Genomic DNA, 22,316 nt, shown 5'->3' on the forward strand with positions numbered 1-22,316 from the left:
GTGTTCCTGGTTGGGGGGAGTCCGGTCCCCGGCTCCATCCTTCAGGTCCCCAGGCGGGCCCCGAGGCACTGGCGCAGTGTGCCTGGTTGTGGGAGGGGGCTCTGGTCCCCGGATCCATGCCTCACATCCATGCCTCACATCCCTGAGCAGACCCAAGGTGCTGGCGATGTGTCTGAGCTGGAAATAATTTTTTTGTCCTTTGCTTACTTCTAAAGTGGGGGAACTTTCTGTTGGGACCAGTACTTGAGCTTTGTGATTTAGCTAAATTTCTGCTTTGCTGCTGCTTCACTAGGGAAGGTTTTTTTGTGCAGCACAGGTTATAATGGTTGACTTTATAGGTACTTCTGGCTCTCCAGAGACTCAGTGTACCTGTGTTGTGTAGTAACTCTGATCTGGGCCTGAGTCTTTTCATCAAACTGCACCCTATGTAATTCTATATTCCTGACCAGTCTCCTCTGAGTGGTCCTACACTGATTGAGGTGGAAATCAGCTGTCCTTGCTGTGCCCCAGTGTTCCCCCACTGGACCTGTCTCCCCCACCACCCATGCTGCAAACACTTCCCATGGGATGGGCTGTGCACCCGTCCCTTGCAATGACTCACTGGCATCTGTGTGGCTCCATTTTTTCAGTTTTTGTGGCTCCTCGCTCCTCCGTGGGTCCATGAGAACCCTATTAGTGGTCTTGCTGGGCTGGGGGCCACCAAGGTCCTCTTTTCCCCTGCCGCCTCCAAACAACTTCATCTGAGTGGAGTTGCTTTTGCCAGCTTTTGCTGGCTTCTGCTCTGTGTGCTCAGCAGCTCCAGCTTTAAAGTGGCAGTGGCATGAAATGATCACAGCAGTTTTTTATTTCTCTCATCATGGCTTCTCCCACCTTCATGCACTCTGTAGGTCTCTCCTCCTCTTCCCCTGAGCTCTAGCGGCCCCAGCTTGGCTGTTGTTGCTTTTTTATATAGCTGTAAATTGGTTGATTTCTGGGAGAGATTGACACTGGGGACCATCTATTCTACCATCTTGACCAGAACTTCCCAGGGGAGATTTAGAAAGATGTGGGGTTAAAGAGGAAAGGGAGTGATACAGAGACAGAGCTGAAGAAAGGTAGGGGAGGAACACAGGCATTCCATCTGCCCAAACAGCTGACAGCTCCTTTAATATACCTGTTAGGTCAGGAGCAAAGTCCATTCTGCCAGGGGATGTGCCTTTTGGCAGCGGGCTGTTTGAAAGCAGAGAAAATTGATGGAGATGAACAAAATATATACAGAAAAGACTTTACCCTGATTGTCCTTCCTAATGTATACAAGAGAGTAATAGCTAGTAGGGAAAATAAATGTGTAAATACAAACCCAGTCATGAACCTAAACCTTAAAAGGTGCCTATGGTGAGTTCCAGGAGAGAATGAGCTTGTCTCTTATGGGTTAAACGTCTTGTGCCTTGTCTTAATAACCTGCAGTAACACAGCCACAGTACACTTCTGCAGTGAAAGAACCCTGGGCACTCACCTGTGGTGTGATGAAAGAATAGGTATAATCTGTAGCCGATGACAGGAGCAGGACAATCTGTCAGCACCACACTCAGCCAGTGAGCGAACCGGCCATCCGTATATGGGATCCGAACCCGGGGCCTTGGTGCTATCAGCACCGCACTCTACCGAGTGAGCCACGGGCCGGCCCCAGGAGCAGGACAATCTGAAAAAGGAACACCAAGTCCCAGGGGTTGGCCCAGCTCTCCTGCTCCAGACCAACTTCTTGGGAGGTATCTGCTGGCTCTTCTTGGAAAAACAGAATGTGAGCATACTCTGTGTTTGTCCCCAGAGCCCCTACCCTACTCTGAGTAGTGGCTGCAGCTCCAGTCATTTGTCTGGGAGCCATCAGGACCACCCACCTAGCCCAACAGCCTCTGTCCTAAAGGATATCTTTGGCCTTGTCAAAGGGGACTGTTTTAAAGTCTACTTGAGGGCAGATTGAACATACACACACACAGACTCCTAGCTTTTATGTGTCATACTAAAAACGGGAAACATCAAGGTCTAGTTGTTTGGGAACTCAGAGGTCCTTGCCCAGTCAATCAAGGCAGTAACATCATGAGTTAGAGTGCCTCTTCCTCCTGGAGAGTAAGTGGCAGAATCGGCCCCCTCGCATGACTCCACGTGTGGAGAGTCCCCACGTGACTTGCGATCCTGACATTGCAGGCCATCCAGAGGCAGCTGGAGGAGGTGGAGGAGCGGCAGAGGGCTTCCGAGATCCAGGGCGTGAAGCTAGAGAAGGCGTTGCGAGGAGAAGCAGGTATGGCATCCCAGCAGATTGCAAGTAGCCGGCATTGGTCTGTGTCTATGGTCTGAAAATAGCACTGGTCTAACCATCTAGGCAGAGCAATGAGACCTTGTCACCCACTGTGGGTCTGTCAATATAGACATGTGAAAAATCAAACGGGTGGTCCAATTTGAAATTTCTAGGGCCACTAGTCAGCCTATGGGCCTCGTAACTGGGTTTCTGGTCTGCCCAGCCTCTCTTCTGGCTAGTATGAATGTTCTTTGCAATTCAGGGGTTAAGGTAAGTTCAAGAGAAATATGTGGGTGTTCAAGCAGTTTTAGTAATGATTCAAAGCCTGGAGTTAGAGTCAAAGTCCCGATTTATTTCTTTACAACCTGTATGCCCATGGGCCAGGCACGTTATACACCTTTATAAACTTTCATTTTCTCATCTACACTGGGGATAATAGTGGTTTCCTACCTTACAGAGGAAATGTAAAGATTTAAAAGGAAACTATTTATGAGGCTTAAATTAGCACATTGCCTGGCCCAAGGTAAAGCAGTAAATGGTAACGATTCCACGGATAGCTTCAGATTCTTAGATTCAAACAGAACTCATCCGGTGAATGCCTGCTGTGTGGTAGACATGAAGATCCTGGCTCTATAACCATGAGTATAATGCAGCTTCTGCTTTAAGAAGTTTACAGTCCATTGAGGGCTACAGACATGTAAATAGACAAACTATCGTACAGTATGATGTGTGCTGTGATAGGAACAAGCCTCAGGGTGCAATGCAAACAGAGCCCAGAGGCTTCTGACTGGCCCTGGGAGGAGGGGAGCCACTGGCAAGGCTTCCTGGAAGGGCTGAGGACCAGGGAGGAACCAGTGAGGTGAGGAGATTGTTCTGGCAGAGGTAACAGTACCCAGCACCTGCAAAGGCCAAAGGTGAAAAGACGTGAAATATCTTTAACAAATGAGGGGCCAGTGAAATGTTGTCAGGTATGGGATGACTTAACAAAATCCCTATTGTTTGGAAACTCTCCAGCAGTCGTGTCTAGCTAGGGCTTGGGCTCACAGACCCCTCAAGCCTGTTGCACAAACTAGGTCACAAACCCTTCACATGCAGGTCCACGAGCTAGGTAATAGGAAAAGATCCTGGGAGCCGTGGGTGAAAAATTATGAGGCTTTGTTCAGAGCTAGGAGCAGCCACCTAGTAGCCTCCCAGAGCATCCTGAGAAGCAGGGGGCAGCGCCCTGTAGCAGAGCCATTAGTCCTTTATACTCAAGTCCATAACCCAGGACACCTGGGTGCACATACGCAATCACATTCGTCAATAGCCAAGGAACACCTGGGTGCATGGGCATATTTACACCAAATGCTTGGCAAGATTCTGAACATCTGAGGGGCCCTGACCGTTTTCCTATATTTTTCCCAGCAAGTGGTATGGCTAATGAATTGGAGGGGCCCTTAGAGTTCGTTGTGGGTATTGTCTCTTTAGTTTCCTTATGTGATGTCTTCAGGCTTCTGTATTTGGGATTTAAAATGAAAAACCAAACACTGAAAACACATTTCTGTGTGTGATAATGTAAACAATAGGTTACTTGTAAATAACCCAGTGAAAGTTTAGGGTTTCAGTTCTTTTAAAAGTTCAATTATTTGAGAGTGATAGTTCTAGCAGGGGCAGATTTTCTGAGGCCCGAGGCTCATACAAAGTCACACATGCAAAACTGTGAGGGTTGCTCCCAGAGCCTGGCAAGGGCCGGTCCAAGCAAGGGGCTTTGAGGTTTTAGCTTCATTAGTGCATGATTAATTTGTCACTAGATATCAGGGAAATGTTGGAGTCACTCTTTACCCTTTCTTGCCTCAATTTACTTGTTTGTAAAATGGGAGTGATGATTGAACCTGTTTCTTGGATTTGTGGTGAGGATTAGCTGCTAAAACAGTTTACATAAAACCCCCAGCCTAGTACCTGGCATGGAGTAGATGGTTAATCAATATTTGTTCCTTTTCTTCGTAAAATACACTGTGGATTTCCTTGCAAAGATAACCCAAATTCACTCATCAGAAGTAGGCTTCATTAGAAAAATGATGACTATTTCTTAGTGATTAGAATGAGAATCACTGCCTGCCTCTCCAGCTGCAATTGGGACTTTCTATAGAATGAACTGCCCTTGTTTGGTGTTTGGTCAAATTTTCAATCGAGAAAGCTCCTGTACTTGTCTTTAGGAATCTGCTGATTTCAGTGAGAGCCCCAGAAATGAAAATAATAAACCAACAAAGCTAGGGCATCTTTCAGTTTGCTATTAACAACACATGTCAACACGTGGTACAGTGAGAAAAGAGGAGTTGTAGGCATCCAAAAGCTCTGTGTTCAAGTTCTGCTCCACTCCATTTAGGCTGGGTAGGCCTGGGAAAAATCACTTAACTTCTCTGGCTGCATATCCCTTATCTAAAAAATGGAGCTCAAAATCCTCACATTTTGAGAATTAGGGGTATTGGTAGGCAGTCAATAAATACTACCTTATCTTATTTTACAAAATATTATTAAGTATCCACATGAATACACTTTTGAAGAATTGTCTCTCTAATCTTTATCACTTGAAATTTAAATTATAGAAATCAAATTTTTAAAGCTTCTTCTGAAAAATCTCCCTCATCCCCAATGTAAACAACAAACAAAAAAGGTTATTTTGAGTTATAGCTAAAGAAAGCTGGCCGGCTTGTAGTGTTTTCAAAGGTGTGCCAAATCAGCCAGAAGATGGATTCCATTCATTCCCTTTATATCCTGGGTAATTTAATTCCCCTGTTAAGTTTATGGGCCTTTTTCTCCCTGATTGTCCTCGTGTGGGTGACAGATGTGGATCAACAAGAGGCTGGAGACTAAAAGAATCAAGTCCTGGAGGGTGGCCTCAAAGAAGACCGAATGGAAGATTTGCAAACCAGGCATCACAATTAATACACTCTAACTTGTAATAACATTTGTGCAATAATAATATTCCTTTGCAGTTTAATATTCTATTTAATTCCTTTAAAAATTGCCCTGTTGCTTAATGAATGACCAATGCTTATTAGGTTAAGTTGTATTTGAGCTGGCCTGTGCTGCTCCGGTTCAAGTGATTTAATGGGAATTATTTAATAGGTATTATTAGGATAATTAGAAAATGATCACAGTTAGGCAATAATATTGAGCTATAAAGGTTGTGAATAACCAAATTTAGAGACAGGCCTGAAAACACGAGTAGTCTGCGACAGTTACGCAAGGCTCCTCTAATAATTATGTGAGCCCGCCTGAAAGGGTCTTTTGTTCCTGCGAGTTATTCATTAGGCGAGCATTGAATTAGAGGAACATGCGGGGGTGCCGGGTGGAGGGCACTGATGGCTGATGAGCAGAATGAGGCTTTGATGAGCTCCTAATTGTCCTGACAACAATTCCTGCTTTCTTTTTTTCCAACAGTCAGAAATAAGCTCCCCCGCCCCCAGCAAGGGTTTTTCCCCATTTTGTCAAGGAAAGGGAAACAAAGAAAAACAAAAATCTAACAATTCACCCCAGATAACAACTCATTATGTTTTGCAGGGCTTGTGTGTGTGTGTGGTTTCTATGACAAAGGCAGTGGAGTCCCCACGTGGTGTGGCTGCCCAGGTGAAGGCACCAGGAGGCTAACAAGATATGCAGTGGTCTGACTCCCCTGGGTCCACCACCTTCTGTGAGGAGACCAAGCCTAGCTTTGCTAGAGGCACTTAGACTCTTCTTGGTCAAAGCATTGTTTGCTACCTAATGGTTTGTTGGTTGTCACTGTGGTGATCAGTATTACATAGTGGAGCCATGGAATACTCCAATTTAGCAAGAGACCATGTAACAGCCTCTGTGCTTTCTTTCAATACCTAGAGACAGATGAAATCTGATGAAAACTTAAGAGCAGCTTAAAGGAGAAAGGATTTTTCCCCAAGGGAGATAGAGGAGAATTATTACTCCCTTATACCTTTACCAACTTTTGGGGAGATTAACCAGCTGGTTGTCTGTATTGAGTTTCTTGCCTTTTTCGGAGCCAGATGGTTTCTCCTTCACAAAGGTTGAGGGTTTAACGGAGAAAAAAAAAGTCAGGATGTGCAAGGTTGCCAGCAGGTGGCAGCAAGAGCACACATTATGATGAGAAATTTCAATGAAAACCTACCCAGGAAGAGGGAAGTAGTTTGGCTTATACTCTACGGTTTTCATCGGGACTGCTGCTGGGAAACAGAAGGAATAATGACTTCCTGGATTATGTAACACTGTGGTGTCCTGGAAAGAGCACAGGTATAGAAAGTCACACACTCCTGAGTTTGGATCCTGATGTAGCCTTTTTATAATTACTCCTCTGCCAAATTTTCTCATCTGTAAAATGGGACTAATAATACCAACCTTTTAGGGATGGTATAAAGAAAAGATTAAATGAAACAATGTTAGTAAAGCACCTCAAAAAGACCTGAAATATAATAGATGTTCAAAAAGATTAATTCCTTCTCTTTTCTTTTATATCCCTATCATTACAAAACACAGCAGACTTCTCTAGGGTCACAGAGGGATCTCAACCTTTCCCCTGCTCTGCCGACCTTTGAAAGCATGGTAACCACGTGGAATGACTGACAGGAGGGTGCCACCTTAAACTCAGTGGTCAGTGAGTTCTCAAATTGTATTCATTTGTCGGTTCATTTATTCACATTTACTTATAACTATGCTCCCTAGGAGAGGTTTAAGCTGGTTTCTATAAATATGTGTAATGCATTAATTTCATATGCCTCATCTCTCAGTGTAAACTCATAGTTACCCCACCCCAAAAAACAATAATTCAGTAAAAACAGTTCAACAATGAAAACAGCATGCTATAGTTCATAGGCATGCCTCTCTGACAGTCTGCCATAATTTGGGAATGGATTCTAGGGAATGGATATCCTTTAGGTGACCTTCTATAACTACTTGTTCTCTAAATGTACTGAAGGGCAACGACCCCCTTGTCAGTCATTCCATGTGGTGATGTGCTTTCAAAGCTCAGCAGAGCAGGGGAAAGGTTGAGATTGCTCTGTGATCCTAGAGAAGTCTGGTTGTCTGAATACAAGTGGTCATTAAAATGGAAACACCCATAATGTTATTTATCACATGATATAACGGCATATTGTCAGCAAATAACTCCAACCTTACAGAGAATGGTCATGAATAACAAGAAGACTTCAAAGATGATGGGCTGGTTTGCCTCAACTCTTTAGGTGCTGAAAGTAAACAATGAAATTCTGTGCATCAGAGCAAGGAGTTTATTACTCACAACACAGCAATCTGCAGGAACATCAGCATGGTAGAACAAGTTGCCTGTCCCCAAGTCCCGTGCTGTGACGTGATAGGCCCAGATACACCTGCGCACACAATGGGTTATGCCACCACTAAGGAGCCCAGGGCAAAGACTCAGCAGCTTTTATAGCAAGTAATGAATGAGCCAGCCCCCCTTTCCCAGGAAGCAAGTAGTTGTGCAGTAGTCATGCTGTGGTCTCCTGACCTGCTGCTCAGAATTATCTACCTGACTAGTTACAGGAATGGCTCAGGGTCAGAGGATAGTTAGGCTCTGCACATGCAGCAAAGCTGTGTTGGGATGTTCACAGTCTATGGGAGACCAATTTACTAAACAAATATCAGTGATACATTCATCACATATTCCGCTCTGTTTGCAGCCTTTTTGGCTACTCTGTAGAAAGTCAGTGGACTCATTACACGCCAAATGTTGAAAAGACTAATAAAGGTCTTAAATTTATTTTTGAAAATAAGAAGACAGAAATAAATAAACAAGGAATGAAAAAGAGCAGACATAGACCCAGATATAGCAAAGATTCAAAAAGACAAAGGATATAATGAACACATAGTCCCACTAATTTTAAAATTTGTCAATCTAAGGGTGATTTAACAATCACCAAAAGAATTGGGTTGTCTACATAGAAACCCCAAAGAAGGCACAAATAAATTATTAAAAATAATAAGAGCCTTTATCACAGTGACTGGACATAAGACCAAACTAGAAAGATCAATTGCATTTCTGTATCTCAGCATCAAGCAACTAGAAAATGAAATAAAGAAGATATCATGTACATTCACGTAAAAAACATAAGGTACCTAGAAGTAAATCTAACAAAAAATGTGTGTCACCTTTATGGAGCCAATTTTAATATTTTACTGAAAGTTACCAAAGGACCCAAACATAATCTCACATATATGAAAACTTGATATAAACCAGCAGTAGTATTGCAGATCACAGGAAATAGGGATTCTGAGACAATTAGTTTTTCATACAGGAAAAAATGAAATTGGGTCTTACCTTACACCATACAAACAAATCAATTCCATAAAGATTAAAGACTTAAGTGTGAAAAATGAAACTTGAAAAGTTGAGAAGAATCTATTTTGACCTCACGTTGGTGGTCAATAGACATCGTACAGGAAATGAAAAGCTGCTGACTCAGAAAATATATTGGACAAATATAGCCCCAAAAGAATTAATATTCCAGAATATTCCCAAACTCTTACAAATCAATAGAAATAGGCAAATATCCCAATATAAAAATAAGCAAATACTGTAAATATATGTTTTACAGAAGAATACTAAATGGCCAATAAACCTATGAAAAAGACACTCACCTTATTAGTAATTAGGAAAAAACAAATTCAGACTTCAATAAGAAACTATTTTAAACTCTTAAATTATTAAAACTTTAAAAATCTGATAATACTAAGTATTTGGCAAGGCTGAGGAACAAGGGGAACTCTTGTTCAGTGTTGGTGGGAGTGTAAATTGTCAACACTTCGGAAAACAATCTGGCTCTATGCTGCAAAGCTGAATATTGGAAATTTCATTCCTCATATGGATTGTGTCTCCCAAGTTTTAGGTATTAGTCACTTGGTCCCCACTGTGACTGTTAAGAGGGTGGGAAATCCTATTATGGTAATTAAAAGGTGGGGCTTTCAAGAGGTGATTGGATCCTGAGGACCATGCCCAATTAATGGATTAAAAATGGTGGTCATGGGCGTGGTTCTAAGGACTTTAAAAGGAGAGCACACGAGGAGCGGTCTCTCTCTCTGCGCCACCATTTTCTGCCATGTGAGACTCTTGCATTGCTGGAAAGCCACCACCAAAGAAAACCCTCACCAGATGTGTTCCAAGCAACAGAAATGGACCAATACAATTTCCAGATGTGTTGCCCACATGGACAAGAAGACAATACAAGAATGTTCATAGCAGCATCCTTCATAATAGCAGAACTATAAGAACAACACAGGTATCCATTAAAAGGAAAATGGATGATTTGTGATCCACTCATACCACTGAATATTATGTATACGGCAGTGGAAGTAAATGAGCAACACGGATGTATTTTTGTAACATCATATTGAATGTAGAAGAAGCATGTTGCTGAAGACTACATACAGAATGATTTCATTTCAATAAAGCTAGGAAACAAGAAAAACTCATTTTTTCTGTTTATGATAAATATACAGTTATAAACAAAATCAAAAAGTGGTTTTAAAAGGAAGGGCTAGAATTTTTCTTTTTCAGCTGCAGCCTCTGGCTCCCAGAATGGAATCATGAGCTAGTTACCAACATCCTGGGTTTGTCAAGACTGAAGCAGGCCAGATCCACAGCATGGCTTTCTGGATTATCATCATCAGATGTGAGGAGCCTGTGGGAGGTGATATACCCAGAGCTCTGGGTACTGAAAGCTGGTAGAGACTTAAATGAAACGGGCCTGTGGGTGAGCACCGGAGCTTAGAGCTGACCAGAGGCCAAAGAACAAAAGGCAAGAGCTGAGATCCAGCCAGTCTGGGGGAGATGCCCTGCACAGCGCTACAGTTGCTCTACTACCCCCTTAAAAAAATGCCCCAGATCATCAGCGAGGACATCGAATGCATTACCAAAATTGCAGCAAACACCGAATTAGGACTTCCCATAGATTCTAAAGAGGTGGAAAATCACATCTAAAGAATTATAGTTATGAACCAGACGGCAGAACAAGACTCAACTTGGAAACTTGGAAAAGCTACATACCAGTACACAACCAGAGAAGCATTCAGTATTACCTACAAAAGAAAATGGTTTAAAAATAAATGACTTTAAAGAATAGATTATTCATTTGTTCTCTATTACTATCCATTCAGGAAAAATTATCGATCATTACATGCCAGTCACCCTAAGGTAAGCAGGGACTAAGATTTCCCAGGCTTGTCGGTTTGAACTTGATGTGGAGAGTTATTGAAGAATTTCAGTAAGAGTGACATAATGAGCTTAGCATTTTTGAGAGCACTCTTGGGCAGAAATGGGTTGGTATAAATGACTCTATTAATTTAAAGTTGTTTTGTGTTGGGTTTTGATTATTTCATTTTAGCAAGTTGAATCCTTACATTTTGCCTAGGAAAAAGTGACATGGAAGAACAGCAGGAAAGGAAGAGCCATTGACTGTGGACCCAGGCGGAGGGTGAGAGGAAGGTCTGGATACTGGGGCCATCCTATGCACAGCCAGAGGCTGCTTGCCTGCTGACAGCACCTTCTAGCTTCATCCTGGTTCTGAGACATAGGAGTCACCACCTTGCCCCGAAAGGGCTTTCAGCAAACAGCATTGGTGGGACCAAATGGAGATGTGGCTAAGCAGGCAATCTGTGCAGGCACTGGGTACTTGAGTCTTCCTGAGGAGTGCTGATGACCACCCAGCTGCATGACCTTCTCGTTGATATGAGGCCCAAAAGTAATAATTATTTACGAGTTTTTCTTAACCTCAAGTTGAGTTATGAGATAAAGTTTAGCCATGTGTGAGGGCACTTCCAAAAGTTCATTGAAAGATTTGTACTGTCTTTCAATTCTATTCTCTCAAAAACTTTTGGAAGTACCCTCATATTATCAAGTCAGGGGTTACATTCTAGCTGAGTTTTAAAGGTGAACAGGAAGTAATCCACGTGGAACTATACCAGACACTGGAAGAAAGGACAATGTGGTAATAACAATACTACAGTTTACTGAGTGTTTACTTGTGCCAAGTGCAATGCTAAGCATTTTACATGTATCATTTCATTCAATCTCTATAACCAATTATAGTACCTCATGTAGGTACTATCACCCTCCCCATTTTCCACAGGGGGAGCTTGAGGCAGACAGACGTGAGGTTACTTGCCTAGTGTCACACGATTGTAAGAGTGGCAGAAGCAGGTCTGATTGACCTCAAAGCCCATGCCTCTTTCCCTTCACTGTACTGTATCTACAGGGAGGGGCAACGCGGATCCAGACCTCACCAAGTCCCACAAAGGAATCCGGTGGGTGACAGGGAGTTAATGGAAATTGTGAAGGAACATCTCAGTGCATTGTTAAAGTCGAGAGCAAGTCAAGGCCAGGCTAGGCACCACCTATCTGTACCCAACACTTGGGGAAGGCAGATTCCCTAGAAACCTGAATATGATTCCATGACCAAATATCCCCCAAAGTGATTTTGACTACTGAAGAAAGGAAGACTCTAAAGAATGAACTGTAGCCAATAAAATTGCAAAGTATTCCATCGAAGAGAGAAAATTAAATAAGTGATTCAGTTCAACCTACCTTTGTTGAGTACGGCCTCAACAGAAGTCAGTGTGGCAGCACAGGCCACTCTCTAACAGACCAGACTTTGGGAGGACACATAAGACTGAAAAAGGGACATGTAATCTGGGATAAAAGTCTGGCTAGAATGTGTGGGTATAATGGAGCAAAGAGGCTGAATCTGAAAAACAGCAAAAAAAAATACTGTAAAGACAGCAAAATAGTGCCTTTAAGCTGTTACTTTTGGATTAAGAACAAGGAAAGGAGAGGCCCAGGGCTGTGGCAGATGGTATGTTAGATGAGGAGAGCTTTCAACTCTCAGCTTTTCTGTTTTCTCTGTCAGGAAAAACGGTCTCAATCTGGAAACATTAAACAAATATCTAGAAGAAGAGATTGAATCTGGATAGGTAAGAAGAACAGGAGAGCTGGGAATTCAGGTCTCTAAGCCCAGGTGAAAGGTGGTACACAGGTTGTCTTGGATGTGGCATTGCTCAATCAGAATTTGTGGAATGAACTGAGTGAATGAAGTCCCTGCTGTTGCAATAACTTGCAGATATAACATCAGTGTTTGAAAACTCACGGACAATTCCAGAACAAAAAGATTAGAGATGAACACATTTTCTACTTTTCATATGGGAGAGAAATAGGAATTCTGATCCTTGTCAAAATTCTAGAAAGGATTATGAAAGAAATTGTGAGTATTTAGAAGGAAATTTAGAGATTACTAGGAACCACTGGTGTTTACTGAGAAGCTGTAAAAAACAAATGTCATTTTCCTTTCTGGGTGGAGTTGCAAGGCTTTAGTGCCAATGAACATGGCAGATATGGTGGAGCTTGATTTCAGGAAATCATTTTGTTATCAAATTTCCTGTAAAAGCCTCATGGACAAGATAGAGCAATGTGGGCTGGATGACACCAGTTTTGTGCCTTTAGAGTCAGCTCCACCTCAAGGCTGAGAAGGGTCCCTAATGATGGGCCTGGGCCGAGCCTGTGGCGCACTCGGTAGAGTGCTGCGCTGGGAGCGCGGCGACGCTCCCGCCGCGGGTTCGGATCCTATATAGGAATGACCGGTGCACTCACTGGCTGAGTGCCGGTCACGAAAAAACGACAAAAAAAAAAAAAAAAAAAAAAGCCTAATGATGGGCCAGATGGCTCTGTTCTTGGTCCAGTACCAACTGACATTTTGTTTTTCAATATCACAGAAAGGTACAGGATGCCCATTTATTAATCCTGCAGAAATCCCAGAGCTGGGAGAAGTGTGTCAGCTGGATAAAATATTCAAAAGATTTTTCCGTGATGGGACAAAATAAACAAGATGATATTTAACAAGATGCATATAAAGTCTTGAATTGGGTTAAGAAAAAGATCAGTTGTACAAACAGAACATGAAGGCATCAGACTTTACCACCACTACTGTGGAAAGACCAGCGTTCATTTACAAGTTAATAAGAGCCACAGTGAAGATGCTGCTGAAAAGACTTCTGCAATCCCTGAGCACAGTAGGAAGGTGCAAGTGTTCCTCCGCTCTGGGCTGTTGACATTTTGTTTGACTCTGAACTCTCTTTAAGATATATCCTGGAAAATTAGAGGGTGAGCAGAGGTGGGCCACCCTCAAAAGGCAAAATGATCAACGATCTAGAGGTGCTAACTATGAAAAAGCAAACTTCAGTGAATTGTGAGACCTGTCTTCAAATATCTACAGGTCTTTTATCTAAAATATATAGTTACGTGTTTTCTATATTCCTCCAGAGGGAAAACCTGGAATTAGTGGCTAGAAGCCAACCAACCCACTGAAGTCCAATAGAAAGAATTTTTTGATACTTCCATGCAGTGAGCTCCCTGGAGAGCAGGGAGCCCCCTCATCACACGGAGAAAAGTTCATGGAAAAATAGAATCAAAACATAATATGAATCTTTCCATGATCTTTTGAAAGTACACTTGTAGTAGAGACTGGGGCAGCCAGCTGTCAGGGAGGAGGTAGAAGGAATTCCCGTGCTGGCTCCGTGGCTGGACCCGATGACCCCCGAGCGTTCTTCCATCTCATATGCTGTATGATCTGAATAATGACCACTACCACTTATTGAGCTTGGACTGTGTTCCAGGACTGGGTTAAGGGCTTTGTGTGCATAATCCCAACGCAGCTTCCCAACAGATGAGGAGACTGAGGCTCAGGGAGACTGTGAATTGCCCAATCCCACACAGTGGTAGGTGGAAGAGTAGAAGTTTGATCCCAAGTCTGAGTTTAAAGCATATGCTCTTCTTTCTATGTTACATGAGTATATAATCTCTGGTTTCTACACGTTGTTCTTTCATTCAACAACTAATGTCCTCAGATGCTTTGTCCTTCACCCGCTTCCCTTCCCTTTAGACTGAGCTCACCTGCTGCCCCTTCTCAGAGGCCTGCCCTCTCTTCCACTGCACAGGACCAATTGCTCCCCTCCTGTGCTCCCATAGCAAGGGGCATCTTGTGTTCTCTTTGCCTATGTAGTGTTGGTTTCCCCAGTGGACTGCAAGCCTCCAGTTTCCTGAAGAGCTGGAACCAGTGCTTATTCATATCTGTCCCCCAGCACCACAGACAATGCTTAGAAGATATTGGCATTCTATATGTTTATGTTTGTTCTTTCATTCATTCAAGAAACCTAAGAAAGAATAACATCTTATTTCCACCCTTCCTCTCTCTTTCCCCTTTAATCCTTCCTATGTAAAACTCCACATGTCACTGTCTTACTCCACCACCTGCAATGTCTCTTCATGTTCTACAGCATAAAGTACAAATGCCTTAGCATGACTCTCAGGAGCCTCTATGATGAGATCATCATAAAATCCCAGGCCTCATCACCCACCCCTCCAGGTCCCCTTAGGCCTTCCCAATCCCTGTCTCCACCACCTTCTTTCCCATCTCCTCATCTTTCTTCATGCTCTTCCAACTTCTTGAAAATGCCCTCTTCCATCCTTGTTATTTCCTCTCAAAAGTGTTATCTATTCTTCAATACCCCAGTCCAAACACCACGTCCCTCAGGAAGCCCAGCCTCATGCCCTAACCAGGAAAACCCTCCTCCTCTATATTCCCAGCTTTTTTTTGTTGCTTTGTTGTGACAGTTTTCTAAAGTTTTATTTTATTCTAGTTCCTTGAGGCCATATGATCCAAAAGATTACCTAACAATATCCTTTGTAGGAGGTGCTATACCTTACTATCTCCAAATTTCTTGTGATATTTAGTATTACGTATCACTCTATCCCCAGTACCTAACACAGTACCCAGCACATAGGTGTTCAATTAATGAGTTATTGAATGAATGAATGAATGAATGAATAGACCAGCAATCAAGATATGCATTCTAGCACCCATTTGCCTATCAACTATATAATTTGGGACATTGCATATAAACTCTCTGGGCCCTAGTTTCTTTATCAGTAAAAAGTCAAGGAGACAGAAAGAAAACGGAATTAATTTATATGGATTACTTGCTATGTGCAAGGCAATGTACTAGGGGCATTATTTACCTTACATGAATGGTAGAAAGAGAGAGGGATTGAAAAGAGGGGAGGGAGAGGCATACATAGCAGCAAAGAGCATGGGCATAGGGTAAGACACACTTGAGTTCAAGTCCTCGCTGCACCATTTATTGTGAACCTGGGCAGGTTACTTTAATCTTTAAACCTTTGTTTCTTAGATCTCAAGTAGAGATTATAATAGAATCTACTGGTGAGTCTATTGTGAGGATTAAATGAGATTCTACTTTTCAGACACATTGCTCATCAACTGGCATATGATCGCTGTGTAATAAACAGCAGCTCATTATTGTATTGCCTATGTGTCTTGTTAGTCCAGCTTAGCCAATGAAGAAGCAGAGGCTCCAAGAGGTTAAGCAACTTGCTTTGTGTGGTTAAGGCCATACAAATCTTATGCCTGCATTGTTTCACCCCCTGCCTACGGGACCCTCCAGTATAAATCCTAAAATGGCCATGAGCATTGTCATACAGCATGTGTTCTCATTTCAGAGTGAAATATTAGAAAGCCACCTCTATGTTGCTACTTCTCAAATATGCCTAGATTTTAACATTTTAGTTTCTAAACATTTAGCATCTAACATGAGTATCTAAGAAGCAATACCAATTTTTTCATGATTATTTGTCTGTTTAATAAAGGCCATAATCCAAGTTGTAAGATGTGTGAATATAACTTTTTCCCCATGAGACTCAAAGCTAATAACCTTTTCTTTTGTCATTTGGCTTTTATTTGTGCAAAAGAGCATAATGCCAGTCACCATTCCTCTATGACCAAATGTGGTGTGAGCTTCCCTGCCCCATGATGGGAACCACATACCACCTGGGTACTCAGTAGGTATTTGATTCGGGAGAAAAAAGGAGAAGGAGATAGTAGCCAGCAGCTAGGGTTTTCTTTGGTCAAAGATGTTATGCATAAATATATATGTTTCATGGGGGACATACAAGTAGGAAAAAGAGTCATTGTGGTAGGACGTTATCAAGGGCATATGATCCTTGGAGCTGATGTTGTCATGCCCTAAATATCCAAGAGGACCTTCCTCCAGAATATGCGCAGGTGGGTTTTGTTGGTCATGCCCATTACCTCAAGGCATCAACAGGGGTGTGGGGAGCTGCTGCCCGCAGAGCCCTGCTTGCTACAAACACGGCCCGCTAAAGTGACTCCAAAGCAGTTTGATCATGGGGAGAGAAATGCCAATCTAACCCATTTGCTGTTGATTTCTTAAGCAGATTCAGGCACACAGAATGAAGCACAGCTTTTGCAGGAATGGTTTAAGCTGGTTCTGGAGAAGAATAAATTAATGCGATATGAGTCGGAGCTACTGATCATGTAAGTAAGGCAACACAGATAACAGTGAGTCCTAAAAGCAAAGGGGTGGGAGGAGGCTGGCTCACCCTCCTAGGTTGAAGTCCCAGGATTTTTTCTCTTTGTGCATACAGAATAATGATTGAGGCAAATTGATATTTTGTGTCTTGCATATCATACTGGCATTAGTGCAAAGCATCTTTAGTTGTCTGTTCTCTCTGTGGAGTCCTATGACTGAAATAGATTTCAAGCAATGGGTCTGGAGCTGAAGGGCATTTGGATAAGGTATTTTCAGTCTACCCCTACTTTCAGTCTAGCCTCAGACTGTGAATCATGGAAAGGGCTCTGTGAGACCTGCCTGGCCACTTCCCTGTGGCTCTCTAGGAATGAGGGACTGAGATCTGTCTGGCTGTCCTCTCCAAATGAGGGTTTGCAGCCTGGTTGGGAGATCAGAAAGTAGAGCTGGATCTCACCACACTCTGAAAAAGTTGAAGGTCACTATACCTGTCACCATTTTGGAGGGAAAGTAGCATTTAATAGAAATTAATTGAGCACCGCAAGTTGTGCTGGGTGCTTTCATTTATGCTGTCTTATTTCATTTTCACCTCCACCCTGAGAGGTAATTTTGGGGGTTATCGAAGGGGTGTAATGAATGCAACCACTCTTCCCTGGCTGAGTTCTCAACTAGGTGAGAAAGAAGGCAACCAAATCATTAGACAGAACATCAAAAAATCACCTTTATTAACAATTATGGCTAGCTTGGCTATGTATGAGAGCCCAGATGGGTTTGCTAACTGTATTAGTTTCCTAGGGCTGCAGCACAAACTGGATGGCTTGCAACAAAGAAATTTACTCTCTCATGTTCTGGAAGCCAAAGTTCAAAGTCAAGGTGTTGGGAGAGCCGTGTTCCCTCCAGAGGCTCTGGGGGAGGACCCTTCCTTGCCTCTTCCACTTGTTGTGGCTCCAGGCATTCCTTAGTTTGTGGCTGCATCACTCCAGCCTCTGCCTCTGTCTTCACATGGCCTTCTGTGTGTGTGTGTGTCTTCTCCTCTTCTGTCTCTAATAAGGATACTTGTCATTGGGTTTAGGACCCACTGGAATAATCCAAAATACTCTCCTCTCAAGGTCCTTAATTATATCTGCAAAATGCTTTTTCAAATAAAGTCACATTCATAGTTTCCCCTTTTTCAAATAAAGTCACATTCATAGTTTCCGGGGCATAGGACATGGACACATCTTTGGGGGCTGGGAGGGGAGGGGGTCACCATTCAACCCACTACACTAACCAAACCCAGAATTAGACATATCTGTCTGCCTAATCACCAAAGGTAACGGACGCACTTGCTCCTGAGAGGCAAGGCCTTTACCTTAGACCAGTGGATCTCAAGCAGGGGCAATACCCCTGGAGGATATTGGGCAATGTCTGGAGACATGTTTGGTTGTTGTCACATCTGGAGAATGTCTACTTTTATTGACTGCACCTGGACAAAATATCTCACTTTTGTTTTCTTGTTTACCATACTCAGAGATTTGGGGGTTATTAGAGGTGGTACTTGAAGTCATGTCGAAGTCCTAAAAGAGAGAAGAGTTTCAGATTGTCCTTGCTTCTGCCCTGGACTATTTAGTCATTTCCTCACTATTCTCCCTACCTCCAGCCCATCCACAAAGGGTGGTCTGGATGGGCTTCCAAAAGCCTGCTGAGGTCACGTCGCAATCAGCGGCTCCCCATCATCTCTTGAGGTCAGCATATCTCAGCAATCTTTCTAGGCACCTTTAGTGAGCCCGGCAACAGCAGAACTTTCAGTTTAGAGCTCTCCTATGACCCCAGTCTTGGTAAGACAAAAGGAATGCAGTAGCTACCATCTATGGGCTCTTTCGTCCATGTCCCTACACAAATCCCTACTATTTACAAAGTTTGAACATTTTCTCTTATCCAGGGCCCAAGAACTAGAACTAGAAGATCACCAAAGCAGACTGGAGCAGAAATTAAGAGAAAAAATGCTCAAGGCGGGTGAGTATGGTGAAATGGTTAGGGCCCTTGTCAAAGATATTTCTCCCCAGAAAGACACGAGCAGAGTGTGCTGCAAATCCCAGAGCGGAGCGCTCTTCCCGCCTCGCACCCCCAGCCCAAGAGTCAGAGGAAGCACAGAGCCAGCCTTCCTTTCGCCCACCAGCATGTGCACAGCAAGCCCCCATTTAACTTTGTTTGCTCCAGCTGTGAGGGCAGCATTTTCCTCCATCCTATGTGCCGATAGGAACAAAGTCATTTATTCACTCATTCACTTGTCCATCCATTCATTTAACAAGTGTTTATTGAGAACCTATTGTGGACCTGGCATGTGGTAATGAGCAGCCCCTACCCTCTGGGAGTCTGTGGTCTCACTGGGGAGACCCCCGCCCAGACCAGCAATGATAGCACACTGAGGCCACTGCAGTGGTGCTCTGGGCCAGAGGAAGGTGTGCCTAGTTCTGCCAGGCTTGAGAAATCGGAAAGGAAACATTCCCTCCCAGCCTGGGCTGGGCCAGGGCATCACACATGAGAAAATCATACCACCATGAAGGAGGGAGAGTAGAAATAAACTCTGTTCATACTGTATACTGATTTATGCATTCAATGGCTCCAGCCAGAAAGGCATATTCACTGTGTTTTGTGCCTGTGTGGGGCCAGATCTATGCATGATTCTCCTACATTTAGACTTAGGTGTAAAGGAACAAGTTAAATAATGTCTGTATACCTCATGGAACTAACATCACACCTACCTTCTAGGGTTGCCTGGTACAGGGCAAGCACTCAGTAAATATTGGACACCATCAGCATTTTTATTTAGGTATTTTATCCCCATTTTACAGATTAGAAAACTGAATCTCAGAGAATTTAAATAGCACACTCAAGGTAAACGGTAAGGCTAAGATTTAGGAACAGACCACAGGGTCTCTTTTCCCATATGATAGTAATTTGCAGACTGTTTCTTTATAGCAACAGAATTCTATTTCTAACAAAATCCTGAGAGCTGCACCGTACAGAACAGATTAAAGTGGTATACATCATCTTTTGTCAGGAGGGGCTCAGATGGGTCCCTCTTTGACAAGCCTGAGAGAGGAATTTTTTATTTTTCTGTGTCGTTTTTTAAATAAAGAATACCAATCCTAGAATATTTCTAAATTAACAAACCATAATGTCTAATTAATATCTGGTTTACACATGTGATAAAAAAAATTTTAATTTGTTCTGTTTTAGGATAGTCATATAAATACCACCAAAGACTCTAAGATTGTTTCTTTTTAATTCTTAATAAGAAGTGAAATTCATGTGTTTTCTCACTCCTCTCAGACGTACCCCAAAAATGTAGCTTCATTTCGTCTGTACCCGAGCTCATTCTGCACGTAAGCCTCCTCCCACTAGTTAGCAGGGAAAAAAACAAAAACTCTCTATCCCACTGTGGTAAACTTAGTCTGATGCAATCATTTAAACAGTCCTTGTAGGAAACGCTCGGTCTCTTTGGGATGAAAACGTTCAGTTTGGAAGAGGGCCCCTGCTTTCTTCTGCGTTTCTCCCTAGGGTGCCTTCCAGGCAATGGGGAGAGGTAGGGTGTGTGACCTTGTGACTGTGTGGAATGCTCTGATGCACCAGGTCCCCACCACTGCCTCTGTCACTGGGCTGGCCCTCTCTGTGTCAGAGCTTGCAGCTGAGGTGCACGGCTGGTGTCATGTCTACCAGACAGCCTTCACTGTGGATCACTTCCCCCCAAATGGGGCGTCTCATGGCAGGTCCACTCGCCAGCTACCCGTGGTAGTTTTGGAGCAAGTGGGCACTTCTGGGCTCTGCCCAGGCCACACACAGCAGACGGAGACCTGGGGAGCTACACTCAGACCCTTCTGCTCTGCCCAGCCTTGAATTACTGCCCCATGTCTGTACATAGGGGCGCCCTTCAAACTGGCTTCTTCCAGAGTTCTGAACAAGGGGCCACCAAGAGTTCTTCAGCCCCCGAGTTCCTGTCAGGTGATGTAGGACATTTCCTGCCCCCTTGGTTGCTTCCAAGACCCAGAATGGAAAGACCTGAGCTCAGAGCCCTCACCCTATGCCTCTGCAGCCTCTCTTCTCCCTCCCATAAAACAGGAAGGACACAGGGCATGGTGCATCTTGAGTCCCTTTCATCACACCTACTTTCTTCCTGGCCCAGACCTCAGAACTCAGCCTGAGGAGAGACCCCAGTGCCTTCTCTGCCCTGGGGTCGGGTTCGCCACTGCCTGGTCCTCCTGTGTTAGATGGGAGGGCCTAAAGAGATCTAGAAAGTCTTCTCCCAAGGCAGCAATCTGGTTGGCAAGACTTAAACATGGCTTTAAAATCCTGTTTTGAGTGCCAGGAAGTCATTACTACCTGTTTCTTACTCTCGCCCTTCCTTTTATTACAGCAATCCTATCTTCCTCACACAGTTGGGTGTGTCAGGACAGTTAGGAAGAAAGTCACCTACTGGGAAAAGGAAGAACAGGGTCAGTCTGGAAATATGTCCTGTTAGACAGCTGTGGCCTCACTTGGAGTCCACGTATCTCTCTGCACAAGAGGCTACAATTTGTCATTTGTAGGGACAAATGAAAAAAAGATTCTCATCATTGAAATAGTAGCCACTGGTGCAGATGGTTTACTTAGAAACTTTTCTCATAGAGTTCATTGCTGTGGCTCAGACATGTTTATGGCAACAGCTTTTTTGTTGTTTTTGTTAGTTTCTTTTGGGGGCAGGAAGGGAAGTGGGGGGAATTGATAGGTCCTGGTTGGTATTAACTCCTTCTCACAAAGCGGTTTTCTCCTGTTGCTTTATATACAGTCTCAAGATGAAAACGGAGCTGACTACTTCACAAAGCACCTGTCTTTCTAATCTGTGGCTTTAAGGGCTGTTCCTTGGTGTTAAATTCATTTCCTTGTTTTCTCCATTGAAATTAAAGGGCAGAACATAACAACCAAGAACGCCCATGCCAGGAACTCTCCTGGGGCCCAATCTTACCTGAGTGTTTTTCTTTTTTTCTTTAGAGAGCCAGAAAGATGCGGACGATCTAAATGAGGAACAAGAAATATTCACCGAGATGATGCAAGTGATTGAGCAAAGGGACAAACTGGTAGATTCCTTAGAGGAACAACGCGTGAAAGAGAAGGCCGAAGACCAGCACTTTGAAAGCTTCCTGTCCTCCAGGGGCTGTCGGCTGAGCAGGACCTGAGCAGGCCCGCCGTCCCTGTGCCTCAAGGCAAGCCGGACCGGACCAGGCCAAGCATACATTCCCACAAGTCCTTTTGCAGGATTTATCATGCCTGGAACTTAATTTATATCCTCCTGCATTTTTTAAAAAATTAATAATCTCTCATACAGCTTCCCAAGATTCTTCTAGAGATTATAATGAAGAAAACACAAAAACTCTTTGGAAACTGGCAGTCAAATTCACCCAGGCTCTCAGATTGGAGGTGTCCTTGGCTGATGACCAGCATTGTTTCCCCTAGAAGGTGACACAAAGGCTTGACTTTCCTGCTGCTGCTTTTATCATTTTTCTTCCCAGTTCCTTGAGTTACATGTTTTAAGATTTTTAAGAAGCGGCCTTTTCATTAATATATCCCTATTTGCCTTTTTTTGCATGGATGACCAGTTTCCAAATGTCAGAAAGAAGCAGCAGCAGTTTAAAGATTAGGTTAATATTTA

General features: G+C 43.4%; 1 protein-coding gene across 1 annotated transcript in view; it reads left to right on the forward strand.

The window, feature by feature from the left end:
- The window catches only part of MICAL2 (microtubule associated monooxygenase, calponin and LIM domain containing 2), a 204,567-nt gene extending 182,641 nt beyond the window's left edge, over positions 1-21,926 (forward strand). Inside the window, exons 35-38 of the mRNA XM_063092700.1 lie at positions 2,185-2,278; positions 16,557-16,656; positions 18,570-18,643; positions 21,659-21,926. Of these exons, the coding sequence (XP_062948770.1) occupies positions 2,185-2,278; positions 16,557-16,656; positions 18,570-18,643; positions 21,659-21,843 (453 nt within the window). The 3' untranslated portion in view covers positions 21,844-21,926. The remainder of the gene's footprint in view (positions 1-2,184; positions 2,279-16,556; positions 16,657-18,569; positions 18,644-21,658) is intronic.
- Positions 21,927-22,316: the final 390 nt, after the last annotated feature.

Source organism: Cynocephalus volans, chromosome 4 (assembly GCF_027409185.1).
Source record: "Cynocephalus volans isolate mCynVol1 chromosome 4, mCynVol1.pri, whole genome shotgun sequence".
In the NCBI taxonomy this organism is placed as follows: domain Eukaryota; kingdom Metazoa; phylum Chordata; class Mammalia; order Dermoptera; family Cynocephalidae; genus Cynocephalus; species Cynocephalus volans.